At 47.0% G+C, this 24,254-nt stretch overlaps 1 protein-coding gene across 15 annotated transcripts in view; it reads right to left on the bottom strand.

The window, feature by feature from the left end:
- phldb1b (pleckstrin homology-like domain, family B, member 1b) overlaps positions 1 to 24,254 on the bottom strand; it is a 107,946-nt gene that overhangs the window by 33,086 nt on the left and 50,606 nt on the right. For all 15 annotated transcript variants that reach the window (XM_026191652.1, XM_026191659.1, XM_026191658.1 and 12 more), the window contains 2 exons: positions 17,405 to 17,530; positions 10,050 to 11,542 (listed from right to left, as the gene is read on the bottom strand). In XM_026191652.1, coding sequence (XP_026047437.1) covers positions 10,050 to 11,542; positions 17,405 to 17,530 — 1,619 coding nt within the window. The remainder of the gene's footprint in view (positions 1 to 10,049; positions 11,543 to 17,404; positions 17,531 to 24,254) is intronic.

The following is a 24,254-nucleotide window of genomic DNA, read 5'->3' as shown; positions in this document are numbered from 1 at the left end:
CGCAGAGCGCGGGTATATTTGGGGCACTAATCCTCGTGGACGACGGCAAAGACACCAACTATGCAGGAAACCCTCCCCAACACCTCAAATGGAATATGAAGGAAAACGTGGAGGAGGCAGACTGGGACAGGTTGTTGACAGCAGTTTCTCAGAGTTCAACCTCCTTTTAAACTCCACGAAATCAAATCTCTGCCTGAGGCGAAGTCCTCACAACTCGAGGCCCATCGCTGATATTTCAAGGGCAGGTCAAGAGAAGAGAACTCAAGTCTAGAGAGAGTTGTACATCTGAGAAAAAGGATTCATCAAAGATGCATTAAGCATCGACCTTTATCAACCTCCGGGAGCAACCAGGAGGATTCCAACAACAGATTCCCTCTCCACAGGACTCTGGCTAAGGATGGCCCCCACCACACAGATCTGAAGCGAGCTAATCTGAGTGGAAGTCACACACAGAGACACTGTGAGTCACTGTGCAAAGTAAACTCTGCTCAGAATAGCAAGCGATGAAGTCGTACTTGCTTTTTTGTCCTTTGCTATTCTGGGTTGAGAGAGAGTTTTTTGCAGCTGCACCTGCTTTACGCCCTTTCAAAGTAAGAGCGGGCGCACAGCTGGTTCAGCCCATTTCATTAATAAACAATCCTCAGCACAAAATACCGCGTCTCTGAACTAAACAGGCCTGACGGGACCGTCTTTACTGATAACGAAGTGCGAATCTGCCGAGGATGAAGCACTCGGGCACTCGCTTCGTGCCAACTGTGTTTGCCAAGACAGCGTGTCAGTCAGACGGCCATGTGGAGAGAGCAGCGCCAGGCCGGACAGCCTGGATCAGACGGGCTCGGTCATTAGAGAGGGCTTACCGCCAGGCTCCAAAGGCTAGCGACGACCAGCTGAATTAAAGGCTGTTTAAAGAGTTTCCCCTTCGCTCGTTACTGGCATCAAAGTATGCATTACTGCCCACAGCTGACAGAAACCTGTACCTGCACTCTCTGTAAGTGCTCGCCTTTTTACACTCGATTTATTCCAACCAGGGTCTAAAACTCAAGCATGGAGCAATAACGTAATGTAACAGCTCACAAACACGTACTGACAGGCTCAAACATGCAACAGTGTTAGAGCGTCACCAACACACCTCCGTGGTACGACCCACGCAGCAAAGGGTTGGAGCACAGTAAACGCATCCATCACACAAACTGATCGGAAACCTGGATCCTTCCAACTTTTACTTCCAGGTCAGGGATCACCCCACCCTCGGGGTTACGTCCATGACAAGTTCACTTTTTTGAGCACAGCGTTATAAAATGTGAGCTCGTTACAGAGGAGCTCCTCCAGAACCTCAGCTCAGTGTGGATGAGCCTGACGTAGAGCTGGGCGATAGGACGATAACGATTTGTGTGTTGTCAAACGGAAGAGCCACAGAAGCTCCGTAGTGTGAAGGTATTTCGGCTATTTCAAGTCAAACAGAGCAGCCACTGTAAATGTGCCGAAAGCAAGTCTGGAAATACAATAAAGCGGTGCAGCTCAGTCTCTGACTGGAAGCGCTAATTCGTCATTCGGCTTTTGTCAGACTAAAGTAACTGTTAAAACTGTTTGAAAAGCTCAGCTATACAACAAGGAGAGATTGAGAATTTCCTTTTAGTTCTCAGTTTATTTGATATTGACAAAAGTTAGTCAGTTTTGTCTGTTCTTCTGTAAAACAAACTAAGATTTATTTTTAGAATTAATATTTTGTTTCTAAGTGGAATTGACAGTTTAGTCTGTTTCGTTTGTTCTATTTTGAAACTTAAACGCTTTAGCAGCTGCCTTTTGTGTAGTTTGCAATATTTGCCTTTATTTATCTGAAAAAGTCTCATGTTCCTTAAGTACATCTACCCTGTTGAACTTATTATGGGAAATAAATATTTAAAAACAAGCTGCTGATTATTTCACATTTTACTTGTGAGCAACGGCACATTTAAATCTTACAAATATAGTTATTTGGCTTATATCGTGATAGATATCGTTATCACCTGAAATGAAAAAAACATATCGTGATATGAAGACATCTCATATCGCCCAGCTCTAGCCTGACACAAATGCTGAGTAACTTAAGTGTCACAGGAATATCAGTGGACGCTTTACTCTGGAGACCTTCCAACACGAGTGCCATGGAAATTCGAGGACACTCAGCAGAAGGGCTCCTTCAGAGGAAAACATGTTCAACTCCAGCGCGTGGCTGAAGCACCATGAAGAGGCACAGAGCCTTCAGCTGAGCTCTTCTAAACACTTTCAGCTGCTTCTCTGAGCTTTACTTTTGTAAGTAAAACAGCCCCCTGAAACAGCCTCAAGATCAGAGTCATGTCTGTTACTTTGGGAAAGAGACTGTAAAAGATCCACCAAAGAAGAAGACCAAATGATCAGTAACCTCAAAGATGACGGATGGATGGATAAATTAAAGTGCTTAGTCCAACGTCAGACCGATGAACCTGTGAATTCTTGATATGCTGATTAATAAACTTTCTGACAGTTGTTCTCAAACCAGACCAGATGCTGAATGGCACAAAAAGACACTGGAGACAGAACTGCACCTGCACAAAGCTGGAGAAGGGAAACCACGTCATTGTGCAGGTGCTGTTTGTAAGGTCGGAAACCTGCCGTCAGCTGAGACTGAAGAAGCCACCTGGATGATGACGAAATGCTTCTCCCACTGAAAACAACCAACTTCCTGGTCCTCCTGTTCAGGTGACGTCTGCTCTGAGAGTGCTGAACTTCAGATTCACCACACTACGACTGCCTACCATCAATGTGTTTTCACTTAAACAAGCAGCTGTTTGTTATGTGCGTTAAAGCTACATAACAACGTAACAGTGCAAACTCCTCGCTGACGGTTTAACCAAAAGGCATTTCCAGTGGAGACTGGCCGACACATCCTCAGCATAACCATGTATAACATCCACAACACTTAAAAAGAGGTTAAACACACACAATACGTAGAGCTGGGCGATAGAACGATAACGATATGTATCGCGATATAACTTTTACTCGATAGAGAAATTACGCTATCGCGATAGACCTCGCCGCTCTTGTCCTCTTAAAAAGAAAAAAAAAAAAGGTCAGCCAATCCAAATGAAGTAGCGCAGAGCCGAACCAATCACAGCCGCAGCGTCACGTCGCGTGACTTGTTACGTACAGCACAAGTGCCAAGCCGCACGTGTGTTTGTTTGGGAAGCAGCCAGCGGGTAGTGGAGCCAGCGCGTAATGGAGGAAATGAGTGTGCCGACTAGAAAAATCAACCGAGCGTGACTGAAGAGAAAACAGATGATGGTTCCAACGCCGGAGAGATTGTCGAACGGAAGAGCCATAGAAGCTCCGTAGTGTGAAGGTATTTCGGCTATTTCAAGTCTGACAAAAAACAGAGTAGCGTGCACTGTAAATTGTGCCGAAAGCAAGTCTGGAAATACAATAAACTGGTGCATGCGTCACACTGTGCGCCACGTTATTGTTTCGGTGAAATGAATTTCTACAATACTGTTAATTCTACTCTCTGCAGTGTTTAAATGCTTACATATACACACAGTTACTGTCCCTCCACACATACGACTCGGTTCTGCTTCTATGCCCCAGCTTTGTTTACTTTTTCCCACCGAGGCTTCTAGACTTCTGATTGGCCAACATTTCTGCACGGTTAGGAATCTAGCGCCACCTGCTGCTTTGGCATGTTCATAGCAGCGTTTTCCTTCATTTCTGCCTTTATGTGTGGACGGGATTATTTTTAAAACGAAAACGGAAAATCTCAGTTTTCAAAAATACCCGTGTACGTGTGGACGTAGCCTCAGTCTCTGACTGGAAGCGCTAATTCGTCATTCAGCTTTTGTCAGACTAAAGTAACTGTTAAAACTGTTTGAAAAGCTCAGCTATACAACAAGGAGAGATTGAGAATTTCCTTTTAGTTCTCAGTTTATTTGATACTGACAAAAGTTAGTCAGTTTTGTCTGTTCTTCTGTAAAACAAACTAAGATTTATTTTTAGAATTAATATTTTGTTTCTAAGTGGAATTGACAGTTTAGTCTGTTTCGTTTGTCCTATTTTGAAACTTAAACGCTTTAGCGGCTGCCTTTTGTGTAGTTTGCAATATTTGCCTTTATTTATCTGAAAAAGTCTCGTGTTCCTTAAGTACATCTACCCTGTTGAACTTATTATGGGAAATAAATATTTAAAAACAAGCTGCTGATTATTTCACATTTTACTTGTGAGCAACGGCACATTTAAATCTTACAAATATAGTTATTTGGCTTATATCGTGATAGATATCGTTATCGCCTGAAATGAAAAAAACATATCGTGATATGAAAAAATCTCATATTGCCCAGCTCTAACAACACGGTAACATTATGTTGAAGCATAGCACGTATCACTCCGCCAGGCTCCGCCTACGACAGCCGTAACGCTCCAACAATCCATCGAGCGGCTTCGTAGCTCAGCAAAGTCATACTGAAACGTTTTTGACAGATTTGAGCGCCGTGGACATAAACTCGGTTTGCTAATAACGACGGTCCGCTGGCATCCTCTACCAAAAAATGTGCTTTGTTGTGTATCTGACGGACGAAAGCCAAACCAGTTCCACACCAGTGAAGCTGCAGCATTTTCACAAACCAGTTCTGGTTCATCCGTCTCATTCAACGATCCGCGTTCGCCCTTCTTATTCTTCTTATTCTGCGTCGCCGCCATGTGCGTATGCAAACAAAGGCACTGCGCATGCGCGTGTTACCCATATTCTACAACATTATACCAGTATTACAATGAAAGGTGTGATATGGCCCAGCCCTACCTTCAGCTACGTCTCATGGTCTTCATTACATTCAACAGGGAAACTTAGAGTCACCTGGAGCCCGTCTTCTACCTGTGTACACCAACTGTGACCAAAGGTTTGAGAGAGTTGGGTGAAAGAGCTCCACTGAAATTCAATATGTTAGTCATTATTATTAAAGACATAAACATGTTTGATGGTCTGCACTAGTTTTCCTAGTGTTAGTGGACTGAGGTCCTTTTCAAGCATCTGACAGGTCTCCAGAGATGATTCCTTCCTGGTTCAACTGCTTCCACATTAAAATGACTTCAGAGCCACATAAGTGTGAAAGTCTCCTGCATGTACGCAGCCACACTATGAATCTGTGCGCAGCTGCAGTCTCCCAGCAGCCTCTGAGCTGTGTGCTCCTGTTGGTTTCACAATAAGGCTGCTTTCTCCTGAACACACTGTGCAGGCTCACTGTTCACATAACTTTGCTTTTGGGTAACCAGTTGTGTGAATGAGAGGAGGCTGTGTGTGAAAGGCTTTGAAACACACGCTCACGGGCAAGAAGAATCTGTCATGACAGTGAGTCGACTGTGACTAATTACAGGCCCTGCAGCTCCACGCCCTGCCTCCTCACCGAGTTCAACAAATGCAACAACATAACGAGCTGCTGAGGAATTCAGCCTGTCAGAGAGCCTCTGTTAGCCTCCTGAAGGCCTTATTTACACGACTCGGTTATGTGCTCGCCCTCATACGCTACGAGCCGTGAGCCCATATCTAATGTCAATATTGTCTGTGTGTCTGGAAGTTGCACAAGGTAAAGGTTGTAGAAAACATAAGGAGTGTCTGACCGTGGTGTGTGAAGGTCAGCAGGTTGGTAACAGAGACGTGAACAACGTGAATTTGATTTTTTTCATCCTTTGGACAGTTTTCATGTCTCAGAGAGGCGACGAGTCTCTAACATTCATGTCTCAGTGATTTCCAGTGTTGGGACTAACGCGTTATTAAGTAACGCGTTACAGTAACTACGTTATTATTGTGGTAACGAGCACGGTAACTAGTTATTATGCCAAAACCAGGAACGCGTTACTCGTTACTGGGATTTAGATAGGGTCGTTACTCGTTACTTCGTGTGGTGGCTATCGCGGAGCTTCCACAGATTCAGTAACATTAGCAAGTGGTGGAGGCCAGCAGGTGGATGAGGGAAAGGGGAGGCAGGAGGAGAGACCCGAGGCGGCCGCCGGTCCGAGTGTGAACTGAACCTCAGGTAAGAAGCTATGACCTGCAGTCTCTCTGGGTCAGATATAAACCAAGTTTAGGTGGAGTTTATTTTTGTTATACTGACTTTTTACAGTCAGTTACAGTAACTCGTACTGCGTGCTAGCTAGCTTGACGGAGTTTCTATACAGCTGGGTGGGTGCTATGATGTTACTGATAGTGAACTTTATTTTGTTTGTAGGTTAATTATTAGAGTTGCCAACCGTCCCGTAAAAAACAGAATCGTCTGGTATTCAGAGAAAATATTACGCGTTTCTTATTGAGGTGAAAAGGAACAGTTTGTCCTGGACTTCAGCTACAATGAAAAAGACACAAAGCTGGAGTTATTCTGTCTTTGCTGCACAGCTGCCTCTTCTTCTCTCATTCTCTCCCCCTCCCTCTCCTGTTTCTACTTCAGTCATGAAACTGATCAATGATCAGCTGATCGTCTCTCGTTTGTTTATCGTCCACTTTGCGCCAGAAAGAGGAAACCAGCGGATGTCGTGCTAAACAACAGGAGCACGTTTAAGCTTGATCAGCTGTTGTTAGAATTTATTTAATAATAATTTCTAGTATCAGCTGATGTTGGCTGGAGCCACAGCTGTAAAGCTGCTGGTCATGATATTGGTTTGGTTATCTGGTGAGAGGGAAACATGAAGATGAAACCAGGAGATGTCCTTACTGGATCATCAGAGCTGTGATGGAGAAACAGGTTTACCTTTTAGGTGACATGGATGAGTTGAAGTTATGAACTGTTTCTGAGAAACAAATAACACCAGGATCCTTTTCTAAGTAGCTGACAGCTGGTAACTGTGCAGGGGCGGGTCTAGCAAAGTGTTGCCAGGGGGCAGGTAGGGCATTAACAGGGAGAGGGGGGCACAAAGAAATACTTTTCTTTCTTATTCTCATTTAAAATGTCTCGCTTTTAAAAAATAATTATCTGAATCTTACAACAAACGATTGATAGATTGATGCATATATACCATCAGAACAGTGAACATCACTGTCACAACAGCGTTTGTTTTCATTCAAAGGCTTTATGATTTTTCCTATAATGGCGGCTGGTCTCTAGTCAAAATGTCCGGGACGATTTTTTTGTCCCAGTCCAGCCCTGTAAGCAGCTCATCTGCAGTCTGGTGTTACCTACATCTTCCTATTCAGAAGGCAGAATTTCCGAGTTCTGAGTACAATCGAAAGCACCACGACTGCAGTTTTTGTGTTGGATGTAAAAAGCTAGGATAGAACCAGGCGTGGGATTTCTCTCGTGGAAATGTGCACATTATTTTTTCCTTTCTATTGGTAGGTGGCACAGTGCACTTGTGGCAGGATAGTGTTAACATGTAGGCAAGCTAGAAGACTGGCAATCTGGCTGGGTATCCAGTTATGGAAGCAACACATTAACAAGAGAATTCTGAGTAAAACCAAAGTTACTTTCCCTAGTAACTAGTTACTTTGAAAGTAACGAGTAACTTGAAGTAACTGAGTTACTTTTGAGAGAAGTAACTAGTAATGTAACTAAGTTACTATTTTAAAGTAACTTACCCAACACTGGTGATTTCATCCTGCTCTTGTGTGGTGACAACTGCAGTCTCATCGTCCTCCTGTGTTTTAATAAACACCAGGGCAAGTGTGCATCATTTACACTATGACATATGCTTTATACATCTGCAGCTGTAAGCTAGCTTTCTCCTGATTGGTCGGCACTCACAAACAGAAGGTGGGTGGGGCTCATAGACAGTATGGCTCTCTTCTCTTTTAGTATATATTAGGCATATTTGCATTTGTTTACATGCATTTCTGTTCATGTATGTGTTCGTGTATCCACTTTTCCAAAGGTATAATGTGCATTTTCACATTTTCTGTCACATGACCATATCAAAGATGGCTGACACGTCAGATCCATGAGCGTATCAATACTCGCTGTGAATAAAAGCCCAAGTTATAGAGCACTCGAAACGGACTCTAGATCAGATATGGTCACCACGGGCACAGCAGCACCATCTACACGCTACTGTGGATAAATCCACTCCCAGTCCTTACACTATAGTCCCTTTGCTCCTTACAAACTGTTGGTTGGCCTGCCATGTTTATTCATTCGGGTCCAGACTCGGGTCCAGACTCGGGTTGAGCAGCCCCCCGCTGCTCAGGACAAAAACGCTCTCCAAAGCAGACACATTTAAAACGGTGCTTTCGTGTCAGTGTGGACAGCGAAAACTGAGACTTTTTGAAAACAATGACACATTTTAGTCATGTGATGCAGTCATGTGACCAATTAAACTAAGATAGTGAAGGGTATTATACTGCAGTTGTTTTGTTTGCTCTCAGGTTTGTCAGCCCTAGTATTCTCCATGGCTTTTGCACCTTTGTACTTTTGTGTTACTCGCAGCAACAACTCCACCTCGTTGTTAGTCCATGTAAAAAGCTCGCTGCTTTTCCTCAACATTTTGCCGAAGTTTCAAAGAGCAGCAGACAGGAATGAGACCGGCCCAATCTTCTTGCGTTTCACGCATGTGCAGGACTGGAACGTGAGCGTTTTGGGCCGTTTCAATGTGGACGCACAACTCTGTGAAAAGGACAAAACGACAGTGTGGACGCCGAGCGGAAGCATCGTTTTCACATCTATCCGGGCCAGCGTGGACGCAGCCTCAGTTATTTTAATGAGGTCTTCGTACTGAAACTAAACTTCAGACGTACATGTTTAAAACAGCGGCACTGTTGGCTCACACAGTGAATCCTACCTGACCGCTCAAAGATGGATGAGCAGCCTAACAGCACCAGAGCCTTTCATGGATATATACAGTAAAAAATATTTTACTATTATTTTGATATTTTTAAAATGCAGTTTCACCCCAAACAAACACTTGATTGTCGTAGGGAGACATGTTGGCGTAACTAACCAGAACCTGCCGTGGAGCGCTCTGCAGGACCTCTGAGCCTGTAGAGGTTTAAACAGTCTCAGTGTGCAGATCTGATGCTGCCCCCGTGTCTCAGTGGGAGGTACAGGATGTGACCTGGCACGCAGACAGAGGGCACGTCGTCTCAGGCCATCCTACTCGGTCGATGTCACTCTGTCTTTAGCTTATAAAAAATACCCGTCTGTAATTACACGCCTTCTCACGCAGGCACAAACACACACAAAGGCTTTTTAAGGACGATTTCCATTCAGAGCGGCAGACAAGTTCAAGATGTCTACGGCGCTCCCTCGGCCCCCTCTGCTCAGTTTAGGAAACAACAAACAATGCGGTTGCTACGGGGCCCCGTGAGCCCCCCGAGAGAGACCGCATGTCAGCAGCAGTCTGGACAGCCAACGGCCAGGCTGCAGACAGTTTGCAAGCAAACACGCAGACCGTGCAATCGGTGCACCGTGCTCCTCCTGCAGGACACACACATTAGAGATAGCCGAGAGTATCTGCAGCACCTCCTCTGCTGATAATCACACTCATGAAAGAGCTTCAGCCACTTTCTCTCTCACTGGGAAGATCAGATCTGTGCTGTAAAAGTTTGACACCAATCATTCATGAATCTCTAGACGGTTCTCTGGAACGAATAATTAGTTAATAAAGTAATGAAAATGCCTGACACAGTCTTAAGCCCAGCGGGGAGACACTGAACCTCTAACAGTTACTACTGCTCACTCATCTCCACGTCTGCAAGGACCACGGAAATTAGACTGTTCAGGAAATTCATATGAAACAAGTGAGCTGGTTTGTTCAGCCTGTAGAGGTTTAATGCAGGCCCAGTGTTACACCATCAGCTGATGAGCTAACGAGTTCATTAATACAGTGCGTCTGTCATCACAGTTTGTGACTTTAGGCCTTTGAAAAGTCTTCTCCATGAATTAAAGCTACTGAATTAAAAAAGAGGATTACGAGAGGAAAACCGTAAAAGGATCTGTCAGGATTATCAGCAACAACTCAGCTGGAAGAAAACACTGATCAGCTGACACGGCGCATCCATAAGCTGTTTTTTTAAAGACCGCTGAGTAACAACGGCACATCCCCGCTGAGGTACGGTCCCGACTCACCAGCCTCTCCATCTCCTGCTCGCGGAGCCTCTCCTCTCTCTGTCGTCGGTGGTACTCCAGCAGATCGTCCTCGTTGTCGCTGATCTCTGTGATGCTGTTCTTCCTCTCCCTCATACCGGGGTGCGGTCTCCCTGCAGACATCTTTCTGTGGGTCCTTGGGCTGGCTACAGGAGAGGAACCCGGCAACGAGCCCAGACTGTAAGCAGGCGACAAGGAATTCCCAAAGCTCGCTTTCCGTACCCCTGCACCCCCGACGCTGCCCTCCGTCAACAACGAGGTAGGGGATGGGCTGCGAGCTCGGATGCCTCTGCTGCAAGTCTGCTCCTCTGACTTGCGCCGAAGTCTGGGGCTCTCTGGAACAACCTTGCCCAGATTTGAGGGGCTGTCCAGAGTCCTCAGTGGGTTCACCGTGCCCGGAAGTGCCCCTGGGAGAACTGGAACCCCTCTGCGAGCCAAGGAGGGGCTTAAAGGTGGCAACTCTCTCATACTGCTGCCTGCTCCACCGCCCCCGTTCACCTCCACGTTCCTCCGGGCCAAGCGAGGGCTTTCCGGGGGCTGCAACGAGCGCGGATGCTGCTGGAGAGGTGATCCTTGGATTATGTGGACGATGGGGTCCAGGGGAGGCTGGAACGCTCTGGTGGGTTGAGAAAGCTGCCTGGAGGGGCTGGAAGTGAGAGAGCGATCGGCCAGAGGGGCGTGCTCTCTGAAGGGGCTGGCAGGTCTTTCCTGGAGCACTGTGGTAGTCTTGGTCCTGGGGCTGGAGGGCGACGGGGATGAACAGGTCGGAAACTTGGGTGTGGGCCTGGGGCTACTTGGCACAGCGTTTCTACCGCTAAGAGATTCACTGGAGGACAGAAGGGGGGTCTGCCGAGGGCTCTCAGACCCAGCTTGGCCCAGTCCTGTGTGGCTTGGCTTGGGGCTTGGAGGAGCCTCCGTTAAGACCTTTCGCGGCAACCTGGGGCTTTCCTGAACCTTTTGGCTCACCCCACTGCTGCTGAAGTTAGGCAGTATGGTCCGTGGCTGGGGTACCGGCGGAGGCTGGGCGGTGAAGTTGTAGCTAGAGGAGCGTACAGGCACTGGCGGCAGAGAAGAACTCTGGTCCTGGGGTCCTCCACTAGGAGATGGACTGGTAAAGCTTCCACTGCTGGCTGCTGAGGGGGAGGACAGTGGGGAAAAAGGAGGCGATGTGTTCTCATAGCTGGACCCCACAGACATGGCCCCTGGGCTGGTAGGAGGCGATAACAGATACCGGCCCCCTCCGTTGACCATGGGCGACAGAGGAGAGTGAGCTGCGGACTGGCCTCCGGGAGGCTTCATGGCGTCCGATGAAGAAGGCTGAGGGTCATCCATGACTAGAGAATCCATGATCTCCTGGAGGTCCCTCTCAATAGAGCTGACGATAGCGCTGTGCTCGGATTGGACTTTCTCTCCAGGAGCTGGGGGACACTGGGCTGCACTGGGCTGGTGATTCCCATTGACCAAGCTCTCTGTGTCTAGAGGGAAAGCAGAGAGAATAAAACGGGCATCAGACAGGTATTCAAACAGAGTCAACGATATCCTGCACCTCAATAACTCCCCCAGCTCCACCACATGCCCCGGCTCATTAGATATCACACAAAGAAAACATTTGCAGTGGGGCAGCGACGGCATTTTCATAATTCTAACAGCAGCAGCAAAAACAGACTGTTCAGGATACACTGTGCATCATGGCACGACTTAAACAGCAAAGCAGCAGTGATGAGGGTCCTTCAAAGGCTGACTACGACATTGCAAATCGCCATCAGTTAGCATCGCACAATGTTTTGGTTTTTTTAGTGCAAGGCAGGAAAAACAAAAGCACGCTCTCATTTGCGTGTGTACACCGACAACAGGAAAAAACATACAGCTCTCCACAGGCTTCAGGTTCTGGTTAGTTTTGCCCTCGAGCTCAGCGGGTTTTACAAGGACTGCTGTAACCTGTGGCAGCGAGATGACTCGGGAGAGCCGAGTGACATCAAGGATCACTAGATCCTTGATGTCACTCGGCTCTCTGACCGGCACCGACCTGACAGCACGGAGCGACGACACGGGAAGAAATGAAGCTCCAAACTAATATGAAAGACTGTGATTGGTTTCCTGCTGGACAGTCAGTCCCGTCACTGTGTTAGATGCACATCTTTGTTCTGGGCGGTCCAACCAGCTTTAGTATAAAAAGCCTCTGTGGGTAACGAGCTTTTTAATACAACTACCTTCAATGACTATGAGAGTAACACTGTTGGATGATCTCTTTCCCCTGAACAGAAGAAGTGCAGTGACACTGCCTTCCTTTAAGAGTCTTTAACCCTGATAACTTTCCATTATTCCTGTGCGGTTGTGTCACAGCGTTCCTTACTGTGCCGAAAACATCCTACGAGCCTTAGCCCCTCCTAACTCTTCACAGCCGCACTGAAATGAAACTATTTAAAACATGTACTGCCAGACTTCCTCACCTCCCCAGAGAGCTTCACAAACTGCTGAATTTGAACCTGTTATTTAAGATGCATTCAACGTCAATTTTCCAGCCTACTGTGGAAGACAGGTAAGTACAAGGCCAGAGAAGGGATTAGTAGTGAGGGGAAAAAGGAAGGAAGGACACACAGACGGCACTGGATAGGAGAAAATGTGCCTACATAACCCAATTACTGTATGGCCCGAAAGCAAACGTAGGACACAGGCCAGGTAATCTCATCTTAATCATCTTCCTCCAATGTCAGCACAGTAGATTATAACACCAGAAACACACAGCCACGTGGCTCTGAGGCAGGGAACACTCCACAGATCAGGTTTTATTCACCTTAAATGAGGATTATTGTAAGGTAGCGTCATCAGTGCAAACACAGAGGTAATAAAACAGCTGTCGTGTCTGAGAAGCAAATAAAAGAGTCAGTTGTGTGTCACAGAGGCAAATCCCATCAGTGCAAGTGCTTTAAAATACAGAAGCTTCACAAATAATGCATTAGCTGTGCCTGCTCAGCTGACACCACAGCAGCTATGCCTGCTTTTTCTCTAATAACGCCAAGCTCTGCCCACGTGACAGCCTCACCACAACTGAATATGAACGCATCTGCGTGTAAATAACACGGCAGTGAAGTAACAATGCTAGTGTCACATCGACCGTCACGGATCCTGATGTGAGGAACACACAATACGGGATAAAGGCGGCCGTTTGCTGAGGGAAAGCCCGTGCAATGATGTCATGGCATACAGACCATCGCCTCCAGCGCATCGCGACAAACTTCATTTAAAAACTGGCAATTTACGCCGGCGTGTTCGCGGGTAAAGACGAGCGCCGGCTTCAACATGACGGCATGATATTTTATCACACAGAGCATCCTCTGCTTTTCGGCACCAATTCCATCATATGGAAGCGCTAGCTAACAAACACACGCTTGGTTCATCTGCCATTACCCATTTCTCCCCCTGACAAGAACGCCGTATCATGCTGTTAGCAAAGAAGATCAGATGTATTTAGAGGAAATCACACAGTCGTGTTTATTAATGTGATATGATCCGAATAAAGATGCAAAGTCACAGTGATTGGTTCGAGTGTGTACCGCTGCTCTAAGACGTGCACACCTTCTTAGATAAATGCACGAATGAAAAATCGACGTATTGTTAATGGAGTTTGGCGTGTGACCGCTTGGCATCACTTTTCTCAGGCGCGGAGAGCTAGGGTTACTCACATGAAGGAATAAAACTGCGCCCCGGTCAGTTTCAGTGCGGTTCACCTGCTATATGACCCACACATGAGGCCACGTCCTCCGGACAGCGCTGACAGGGCGGCTGTGGCAGAGCTCCGCCGTGTCTGGCTCCACACACACCGAAGAGACACGGAGCTTCAACGCCGCGCTGACAGTTCAGCCGGGGTGCTGGGTACCGCTGCGGACCGCCGAACCGCTGGCGTCAGGTTACGCGAACAGTAACACGGCATTTCCGGTCTTGACTTTCAAAGTAAATCTCTATTAGCGTCAAGGGAACGTGCCACTGTTGAGAACATTTTCACTATTAAGGCCGATTTTAACTGAATATGAAAGTCCATAAAATACCTTAGAAGTGCAGTTTTACAATTAAACCCAGTTACGAAAAACAAATCGCTCTGAACTCTATTTTATTTTGAAGGTACATTTGTATGACTGACCGTGTCGTGGTTTACTTAACGAAGCTTTTCCTGCCCGCAGTGATGAACCACTGCGAGATTTGCGAGCAGTTTGTCACGGCAGCACATTTTATTGTTCGTCACTGTTCTCTGTGTCAATAATGCAGGTTAGATGCGACCGAGGAGAAAGTATTGAAACGGCCCGTGTCCACGTTAAAGCCAGGGATGGCGGTGAGAGAGCGATGCAGCTTATTAGTTTACCCAAACTAGGCGAACCTCAAAAAGATAAACTTTGGGACAAAAGTCAGAAATGACAAATATCCCTGTGCATCCACCGTCTGTCTGAATATCTTTCCACATAAAAACACTCACACTGATCGAGCATGGTGAAATATTTAAAGGAAAATCAGAGAGGTTCTTCTGGGATGGAAATGTGGGTTTGGAAATGGAAAACAGGGGCAGGAAATATGTGGCGGTTACCCTGTTAAATGGCAAAAAGATCCCCAGTTTGACGTCCTAATAGTGCTTTATTAATAAGCACTTGCTTTCATCTCATAATAGTGAAAAAAAGAGATTCAGCATGCAGCAGTGCCAATCTAAAACCACAACTGCATCCCCAGCCTTCAGCCTTGTCCTCAGAGCTGTCCAGCAGCCAAGTCACTGGGAGATAAAGGCCTTTCACTGGGAAGAATACAGAAGGCTGGGGAACAGGGACCAGAGGGGAAACCCAGGCAGGGAGGGCGCAGAGATGGGAGACAGCACACTGGAACTGGGAGCTTTATAAATAGCCTCTGAAAAGGATACTGTAACCCCAGCCATCAGCCACTTTAAGGAACCACAAAGCCGTCTGCTGGCCTCGCACTGAGATACAGGAAGTGCCAGCTGGATGAAAATCCAGCAAAGCTTGCAGAAACTAAACGAGACAGGTAAATGCGACGGACGCCGCTGCAATTTGTGACTCTTTGCTGGTCTTCAGTGGAGGATGTGACAGTGTGTGGCTGTCTGTCTCTCTGTCTTGCACAGAAACTGATGACATGTCCTCTCCGCCAGTGCCACGTGGGACAGGCTCCAACCCCCCTCCAAACCTGATAAACAGCTAAGAAAATGGAGGGCGGACTGACAGAGTGGTGCAAAGTGCACACGACTCTGGAGAATTGCATGAGGTTTGATTTTGCAAGACAATCGTTACAAAGTGATGCAAGTTTTAGGATTCACAGAAGTAGGCCATAAACAACTAATATGCCAACCAGCGCCACCAGGCTGCTGACAACACCAAACGTCCCCTGTCTGCAGGACTCATTGCAGTGTTACCATGTATGTGTGGCAGCATGGTCCCGTTAGGGAGATCAGAAGTCCTCAGGAGCCCTGGACCAGCAGAACTGATTTAAAGCAGACTCAGAGATTTCGATCAGTAATTTTTCCTTCATTCACGTGTGTATGGAAAACAGACTGTATACTAAAGACAGAAGCAGGATCACCCATTGTTAGCATTTCCACACTGACCATCTCGGCGTTTTGCAGCAGTTTGTGACGAGGAAATAGCAACGAGCAGCGCTGACTGTGAAACGAAGGGAAGCTGCAGACTGATGGGCCGGCGGCATGTCAATCACAAGGTCACCATGACCTCATTGATCCTCTATTTGTAATCAGAAGGTTGCCGGTTCGAGCCCCGGCTCGGACAGTCTCTGTCGTTGTGTCCTTGGGCAAGACACTTCACCCGTTGCCTACTGGTGGTGGTCAGAGGGCCCGGTGGCGCCAGTGTCCGGCAGCCTCGCCTCTGTCAGTGCGCCCCAGGGTGGCTGTGGCTACAACGTAGCTGCCATCACCAGTGTGTGTGTGAGTGGGTGGATGACTGGATGTGTAAAGCTCTTTGTGGTCCTGAGGGACGAGTAAAGCTCTATACAAAAGCAGGCCATTTTTATTTTACTCTAATGGAATCTTTACCCGTTTACTCAAGTCACACATCAAGTAGGTCTGTGAGTCATTACAAAGAGTGCAGGTTTCATACTCATACAGCAGCTTCACATTTCAGACCCACAAACTGTCTCCATCTTTTGTGTACAGGTATACACGTTATGTGCTTGATGGAACGTGACATCCACGTGTGGTGCTTCAGTCTATCAGCTCTGTCCAGCCGTCACACCTGTACTGACTCTACCTGCACCATGAATCTGGAGAGATGCTCCGAGGTATCGTAAAGACAGGAAGTGACTACAGTTTGTTGATCCTAGAGCACAAACTGCATCTGTACATCGCAGAGATTCAGCCTAACCACACTCACGCTGACTCACAGCTGACACACACTAGTTCACACACAAAGATAACATGTGCCACTTTCAAGTCTTTTCAAGCTGACACGGCGGACATGCTGCGTTTATCATGGGAGTGGCATAAGCAATCTTCATCTGAACGCAACTCAGGAATGCGTAATTGGTACGTTTCTAAACAACGGAAGGCTTTCATTAGTGGATCAGGAAGTCCAGAGCAGGCAGCGTGCCTGTGTGCTATACTTATTCCCTGGTGACACGCCGTGTCAACTGTGGGGGAGGACGGGGGACGAGATGCTGTGACAGATCCCTGGAAGTATAGCTTGCCAAGAGAAGGTACACTTACAGCTGTGGACACACACACACACACACACACACACACACACACACACACACACACACACACACACACACACACACACACACACACACACACACACACACACACACACACACACACACACACACACACTTTGCCTGGAGACAGAGGAATGAGATGAAACATGCATGGTGTGAGCTCGGTCCCAGCTGGTCTGATAACAGAGCTGCAAACAGAACTCTGACCAATCTATGACTCTGCAAATATAAAATGTCTTTTTAATGAAACACCAACCAAAGTAACTGAGAGCAGCTGACGTTTGAAAAGCCAACAAACACACAAAGAAAAGTCTGCTGCTCCACTTGCTCCACCCTTGTGTGGAGTTTACTGCTGTACAAGCAGCCACCTGTAAACTACACCTCTCCACCTCCAGCACCCGCCTTTTTACCGTCTGCTCCTTTCATCCGTGCAGGCCGAGCTGAAAATGAGATTTCTTACGGGGGAAACGAGGTCTTTCTGTTTCCTGGACAAAGTGCCAGTGCTGAGCTTTTCAAAGTGATTTGTGTTTGCGAGGTGTGGAGTCAGTGCTCCCGAGTAATAACAGTCAGGATATACTACGTATGTATGTGGAAACCCCACAATAACGGCACAGTACCTGCACAGAGTCTGTAGTCCCCAGCAGAGACACTTCCTCCTTGGGGCATCATACTCTTCATCCTGAAGGCTTCCTCAGGGTGGTTGAAGCGAAAGAAGGCTGATTGGCCAAAACACAGCATGCAGCCTGGAACAGAAGCACATACATTTCATTTTCACCTGTGCTTAGTCATCACATCCCTGTACCCTGTAGCTCTGCCACGGGAAGCTAGCAGGTCACAGGTGTGCCACAATTATGTGCAGTTGTTTTAGGGTAGGTGGGGCTACAGGGGTGGGAACCTTTGGAGAACCGTTATCATTGTTATCATTGAATACTGTAAAGTATTTTTGCCCGAAATGCCCACCCCCCACGTCACCCGCCATGCAGGTCGAGAATCACAACCAATGTTTGTCTGCAATATCTCTGAAAACTCTCCAAAAATGTCTTTTATTGAACAGTTTCTGATGTATAAACTGCTAATAAAGAACTCCTGGTCCAGCTATGAGAGGAAAACGCTCAGCACAGCCACACATGCTTAGTGCGACCGGGACAAAAAAAGCAAGAGGTTTGCTGTTTGTTTGGGAACAAAGGCATCACTGCCATTCAGTAGATGGCACTAAGGCTTTAATGTGTGTGCTAATATGATGCTAAAGCTCAAAAACAAGTACCAAATCTTCATTTAAAGACTATAAAGAGCTAGCTTAGCAATTCATTAGCAGAAATACTCACTTCCCCACACTAACCAACAACTTTTAGTTTCTGACTGTTTCCTGTCTTATTTAAGACATGAACATTACAGGAATGAAGTGGACTGCTAACCATTTAGGAAGAGCCAACATAGTTTTATTCCACATTTACAGTCTTTATGCTAAGCTAGGCTAAAGTGTCAAATTCCTTAGGTAACATAAAAACCATCCATCATCCATCCATCTTCATCCACTTTATCCGAGGCCAGGCAGCAGCCTAAGCAAAGAGGCCCAGACCTCCCTCTCCCCAGCCACCTCCTCCAGCTTGTCCGGGGGAACACCAAGGCGTTCCCAGGCCAGCCGAGAGATATAATCTCTCCAGCGTGTCCTGGGTCTGCCCCGGGGCCTCCTCCCGGTGGGACATGGCTGGAACACCGCGCCCAGGGGGCATCCTTGTCAGATGCCCGAACCACCTCAGCTGGCTCCTTTCGATGTGGAGGAGCAGCGAAGTAAAAGCGAAGCTCTCAATTTACCGGTCGATCTACGTCCCTACCCTCACCTATGGCCACGAGCTGTGGGTAGTGACCGAAAGAACGAGATCGCGGATACAAGCGGCAGAAATGAGCTTCCTCCGAAGGCTGGCTGGCCTCTCCCTTAGAGATAGGGTGAGAAGTTCAGCCATCAGGGAGGGGCTCAGAGTAGAACATAAACACCAATCTAAATTTAAAAAGTAAACAACATTTTCCTCAAATATATTTCCTTTGACATGCAGTGAAGTACAGGAACAAAGTAGTACAAACAGTAAGCATATCTGTGTGTGTAGTAATAAATATGCTGCGACTTTCCACCACAGCCCGACTCATTCCTAATATTTCACATACAGACGTGAGCAGCATCGTAACGCTCACAGAGACTGGAAACAAACTATCCCTGAGAAACTGCTGATGCGTCTCATAGCAGCATCCAGTCTGAGCACAGAGCGCACATGACCGTTTGAATCGCCAACACAGACGTAAGTAAGGTGAACACGAGGCGTCCGAGTTGTTCTGACAGCATCAGGAACGAGCTCACAGACGCTGTGCTGACTCAACCATCATCCACACAGGGCAGAGGGCACACCGTCCTCTGGCACGGTGCAAACGGGCCACTGATGACACTTAAACCTGATATAGCTGGATGAAGACTGCAGAAAACAAAGTACAGAAAAGATCTGAGACATGTCCAAGTTCAGGAGACACATCTGTACAAACTGTCAGGACGGTTTCTCTGCTTTCTGGGAAGCAGGAAGGCACATCGGAACTACAAAGATTCAAAATATATCTAAATAGTTCCCAACTTCAAAACGTCTGACTTCTCGTCACATCGGTTTACACAGCAGAACAATCTGATCTGCCTCTGCCTGACATCCTGTTTCTGCAGGAGCTACGTCCAATTAAAGAGATAAGATGATAAAATGCCGTTTCAGCAGATCCACGATAAACAAAGTCTGGTCAGAATAATTCTATAAAGAAAACTTCACAAAATTCACATCCATTGCCCTGAGCAGCTATAGTCTAGCTGCAACACGCTACAAGCTAACGGGCCGGTCACAAAATGTATGAATCACAGTGCAGTCCAATAAGCTTTAAACACAGCGGTACCGCCGTGTCCTGGTGAGAGCTCAGTGTTGCTCTCACACTCACTTTTTAATGGTTGTACTGGAATTAGTTGAACCTGCTGCAGGTTCTGGCTGGGGTCCGCGTCCTGCCTTATAAAGGACGTCCATCACCAAATGGACTCTTCTCCAGGAGACACTTGTTGCACAAGTTAATGTGTGAAATGCTGTGTTAGAAAAGACTGAACGAACACTAGTCCTGCTGAACTCTGCAGCTCCCAGGTGGCTCAGGACTAACAGGTGCCTGTCTAATGCATTTACACAGATTTCCATTGTCAGAGTAAAAATGTGCAGCAATGGTTGTTTGTCTTTGTCCACCAAACTCAGAGCCGTCCTGTGTTCGGGTGAATGTGTCTGCTACAGTGTGATGCAGCGTTTCACTCAGATGGAACCAGCGCCACACACTCCCCAGCTCTGTGTGGTGATATCAATCACATCCACCTATCTGGTTTGAACATCAGAGTACATCATTCACAGAACTCATTCAGCTCCTTCATGTGCCATGAGCCCGATAACAGATCAGCAGTCGCACGTTTATGGTTTTCTCAATACGGCATCATTATGTCCTGCTGACATGACGAGGGAAAGGTCTTCCAGGCCAGCCGGAGATAAGATCCCTGCCTGTCGTTGTGAGGCCTGAGGTAAAAACAGGAAATGCTGCTGTGATGGACGACAGAGCCAGATTGGCCTTTTATTATGGAGAGACACACACGCTGACAGCCTGGGGAAAAACACCTGATTACATCCTGAGCCGTGGGGGAGGCCTGATGGAAAACAGGTGCAGACTGCTGCTAACATGAGCTTAGCACAGAGGGGTCAATGCCACTGCAAAAAACAACAACCTGTGTAGAACGGTGCATGGACTGCTTCTTACACAGCACGCTTCTACAACTGTCTATGCAAGTGCTTCTAATATTCATACTCTGATGGACGCATCGCAGAGGAACTTGGGGTTAGCATCTTGTCCAAGATATTTGGCATGTAGACTAGAGCAGACGGGGATCGAACCACCAACCTTCAGCTACAGCCCTAGAATACATTTACTTCTCTTTTTCTCGTTTGCATGTCATAGGCTGGTAACAACTATTAAAGTCTGGCTGTAAGCCACTCGAACATGGCAGAAGCATAGATGTATATGCTGTGGTCAAGTCAACATTCATGTTTTACATGAAATAATACTGTAACGTCAGAAGCAGCCACATTTGAATGGCAAGGTGGAGTGCTAAGCTAGCAGCTAACGCAGCAAGCTTTGTTAGCTGCTGGTTATGGACCAGCCTCTAGTGGCCATTAAAGGAACTGCAGGAGGTTGCTGTTTGGCAGAAGATCCCTGTTTAACTACTGCAGCATGAATAGTACCAGTTATACTCTAATCGTTTACACACTAAATTTCAATGTAAAAACATAGAAAGCATTGTCCCTGTAATAAAAATGATTCCTGTACTGTAAAATAACGTGTTGATGCTAAATGCTAATAATGATATTTATATTAGTGCTATAAAATAAGATAAGATAAGATAACCTTTATTAGTCCCACACGTGGGAAATTTGTTTTGTCACAGCAGGAAGTGGACAGTGCAAAAGTTATGAGGCAAAAATTAGAATACAATAAGAATAAATACAGTACACAGCTGTACAGAATAGAATAAAATAAAATACTATATACAGTAGAATAAAATAAAATAAATATACAATAAGATAAAAATAGAATACAAATACAAATACTATATACAACTGAGTAAAAACACAACGATGACAGAAAGGATTATTGCACTTAGTATTATTGCACATGTGTGGATGTGTGTGCTTGATCAGTTAAAGTCTTTATTATGGAGTCTGACAGCAGTGGGGAGGAAAGACCTGCGAAATCTCTCCGTCCCACACCGTGGGTGCCGCAGTCTCCCACTGAAGGAGCTGCTCAGTGCTGTCACAGTCTGCTGCATGGGGTGGGAGATGTTGTCCAACAGGGATGACAGCTTAGCCGCCGTTCTCCTGTCACTCACCACCTCCACTGAGTCCAGAGGGCATCCTAGAACAGAGCTGGCCCTTCGGATCACCCTGTTCAGTCTCTTCCTGTCCCCAGCAGAGATGCTGCCGCCCCAGCAGACCACACCATAAAAGATAGCAGAAGCCACAACAGAGTCATAGAAGGTCTTCAGGAGTGGGCCCTCCACCCCAAACGACCTGAGTCTCCGCAGCAGGTACAGCCTGCTCTGCCCTTTCCTGTAGAGGGCGTCTGAGTTATGAGTCCAGTCCAGTCTGTTGTTCAGATGAACACCAAGGTACCTGTAGCTGTCCACAGCCTCAATGTCCATACCCTGGATGTTCAGTGGTTGCAGTGGAGAATGCTTGTGCCTGCGGAAGTCTACCACCAGTTCCTTGGTTTTACTGGCGTTGATCTGGAGGTAGTTCAGCTGGCACCAGTCCACAAAGTCTTGGGTCAGACCTCTGTACTCCTTGTCGTCCCCATCAGTGATGAGGCCGACTATTGCAGAGTCATCAGAGAACTTCTGCAGGAAGCACTGGGTGGAATTGTGGGAGAAGTCTGCAGTGTAGATGGTGAAGAGGAACGGAGCCAGAACCGTTCCCTGTGGGGCCCCCGTACTGCAGACGACCCTGTCCGACACACAGCCCTGAGTCCTCACATACTGTGGTCGGTCGGTGAGGTAGTCCAGGATCCAGGTAGTGAGGTGATGGTCCACTCCAGAGTTCACCAGCTTGTCCTTTAGAACCGAGGGAAGAATAGTGTTGAAGGCACTGGAGAAATCAAAGAACATGATTCTCACAGTGCTTCCAGCGGTCTCCAGGTGAGCGAGGGAACGATGTAGGAGGTGAATGACGGCATCATCCGCTCCAATGCCAGGCTGGTAGGCAAACTGAAGTGGGTCCAGTGATGAGCTTGTTAGGCGCCGAAGCTGAGCCAGGACCAACCGCTCCAGGGTCTTCATCAGGTGGGATGTCAGAGCCACCGGCCTGTAGCTGTTGAGGTCCTTGGGGCGTGAAGTCTTTGGCACTGGTACAACACAGGAGGTTTTCCAGAGCTGTGGGACTCTTCCCAACCTCAGGCTCAGGTTGAAGAGGTGCTCCATCACCCCACACAGTTGGTCCGCGCAGGACCTGACGACCCTCGAGCTGATGCCATCTGGACCCGCTGCCTTCTTGCCATTAATCCTCCTCAGTTCCCTCCTAACCTGGGTGGTTGAGAGAGACAGGCTGGAGCCTTGTGTTGAGTGTGTATTGGATGCTGTTGTTGGGGGTGGGGGGGAGTGAGCAGGGTGAATAGAGGAGGTGTGAAGTGTCTGAGGTGGAACAGCAGCAGTGGGGGTGGATTAGCAGTCCAAGAGCAGAACTGTGCTGATTCACATTAGTATTTATTTCTGCCACCCGTCTCTGTTTCCACCAGTGTTACAACACCGTCCTCTGCATAGTTTTGGTATTTTGCACAGTTCAGTATTTGCAGGATAATGAGTGCACCCTCAGTCTAGTCACGAACGAGGAAACACAAGAACTCGCTGAAAAGGACGTTTAAAAGCAGCCGTCGGTACGCTGCTGGTGCGGCCCTCAGAGCCACGTCGGCTGAGCCTCCATGCCTTCACGCGCTCCACAACTTCAGCGCTTATCCGACTTTTCTGCCTCCCTGCTGTGTCCTCTGGATTCTGTCCACTTTCACTGAATCACACCCCTTCCTCTGACTTGCACGAACATGATCTCCCTGGTGAACATCAACTTAGGCATTTAGGAAGCTCCTGGTTAAAACAATGTAGCTTGAAGAGGCATGTATCTGACACTGTGGTGACACAGTCATCACTCACTCTGAGCCTACAAGGGTTTGGTGATGCCTCTGCGGCCTCGTTTTCACGCAGGAGTTCTGTGTTGATTGGAACAACAGTGACGACTGAGGCTAACAGCTAGCTGCAATAACAACATTTCTTTAACATACTTACTGCTTATACAGTCCTGCTCTTAGAATTTAATCAGTATTAAATATGTGCTAGTGTGCTGTATTTTGGTGGTTAGCTATTGGATTGGACATGGAAAATATCTAAGCTAGAAAACATAAGGTATTAGCATTTTCCAAGCCTTGGCTATGCTAATTAGCAAATGCTAAATCAACACTTACTGAAACCAACAGGGCACCAGTTTCAGCTTTATTCAGTTTCGATGTGCTGATTTATCTTTAGAAATGAATATTGAAGTGTTTCACCTTTATGTCAGATGTGAACAGAACTAATAGCAGAGGACTCGACGGCTGTCACAGACCTCTGTTTGTCCCACTGCCACATTTTGCTGGTTTGGCCACTTTGGAGGTGATAACATATCTTTTGTGTAGTATGTTTACCGTCATCATGGGGCCTTTATTACTCACTGTGTTTCATGGGCAAACATCTGTGGCTAAATGGAATGTGGCCACATTAGTGATTACAGTGTGTCTTTGTGAGATACGATGTACAGAGTCAGGTTTATGCCTGAGTTCATGCTGGATGATTCACATTAGCAGCCACTGCTTTGTTGTTCTTGGCCTTAATGCATTAGT

The sequence above is a fragment of the Astatotilapia calliptera genome, chromosome 14, assembly GCF_900246225.1.
Source record: "Astatotilapia calliptera chromosome 14, fAstCal1.2, whole genome shotgun sequence".
Lineage (NCBI taxonomy): Eukaryota > Metazoa > Chordata > Actinopteri > Cichliformes > Cichlidae > Astatotilapia > Astatotilapia calliptera.
This window is presented reverse-complemented; position numbering and strand designations above follow the sequence as displayed.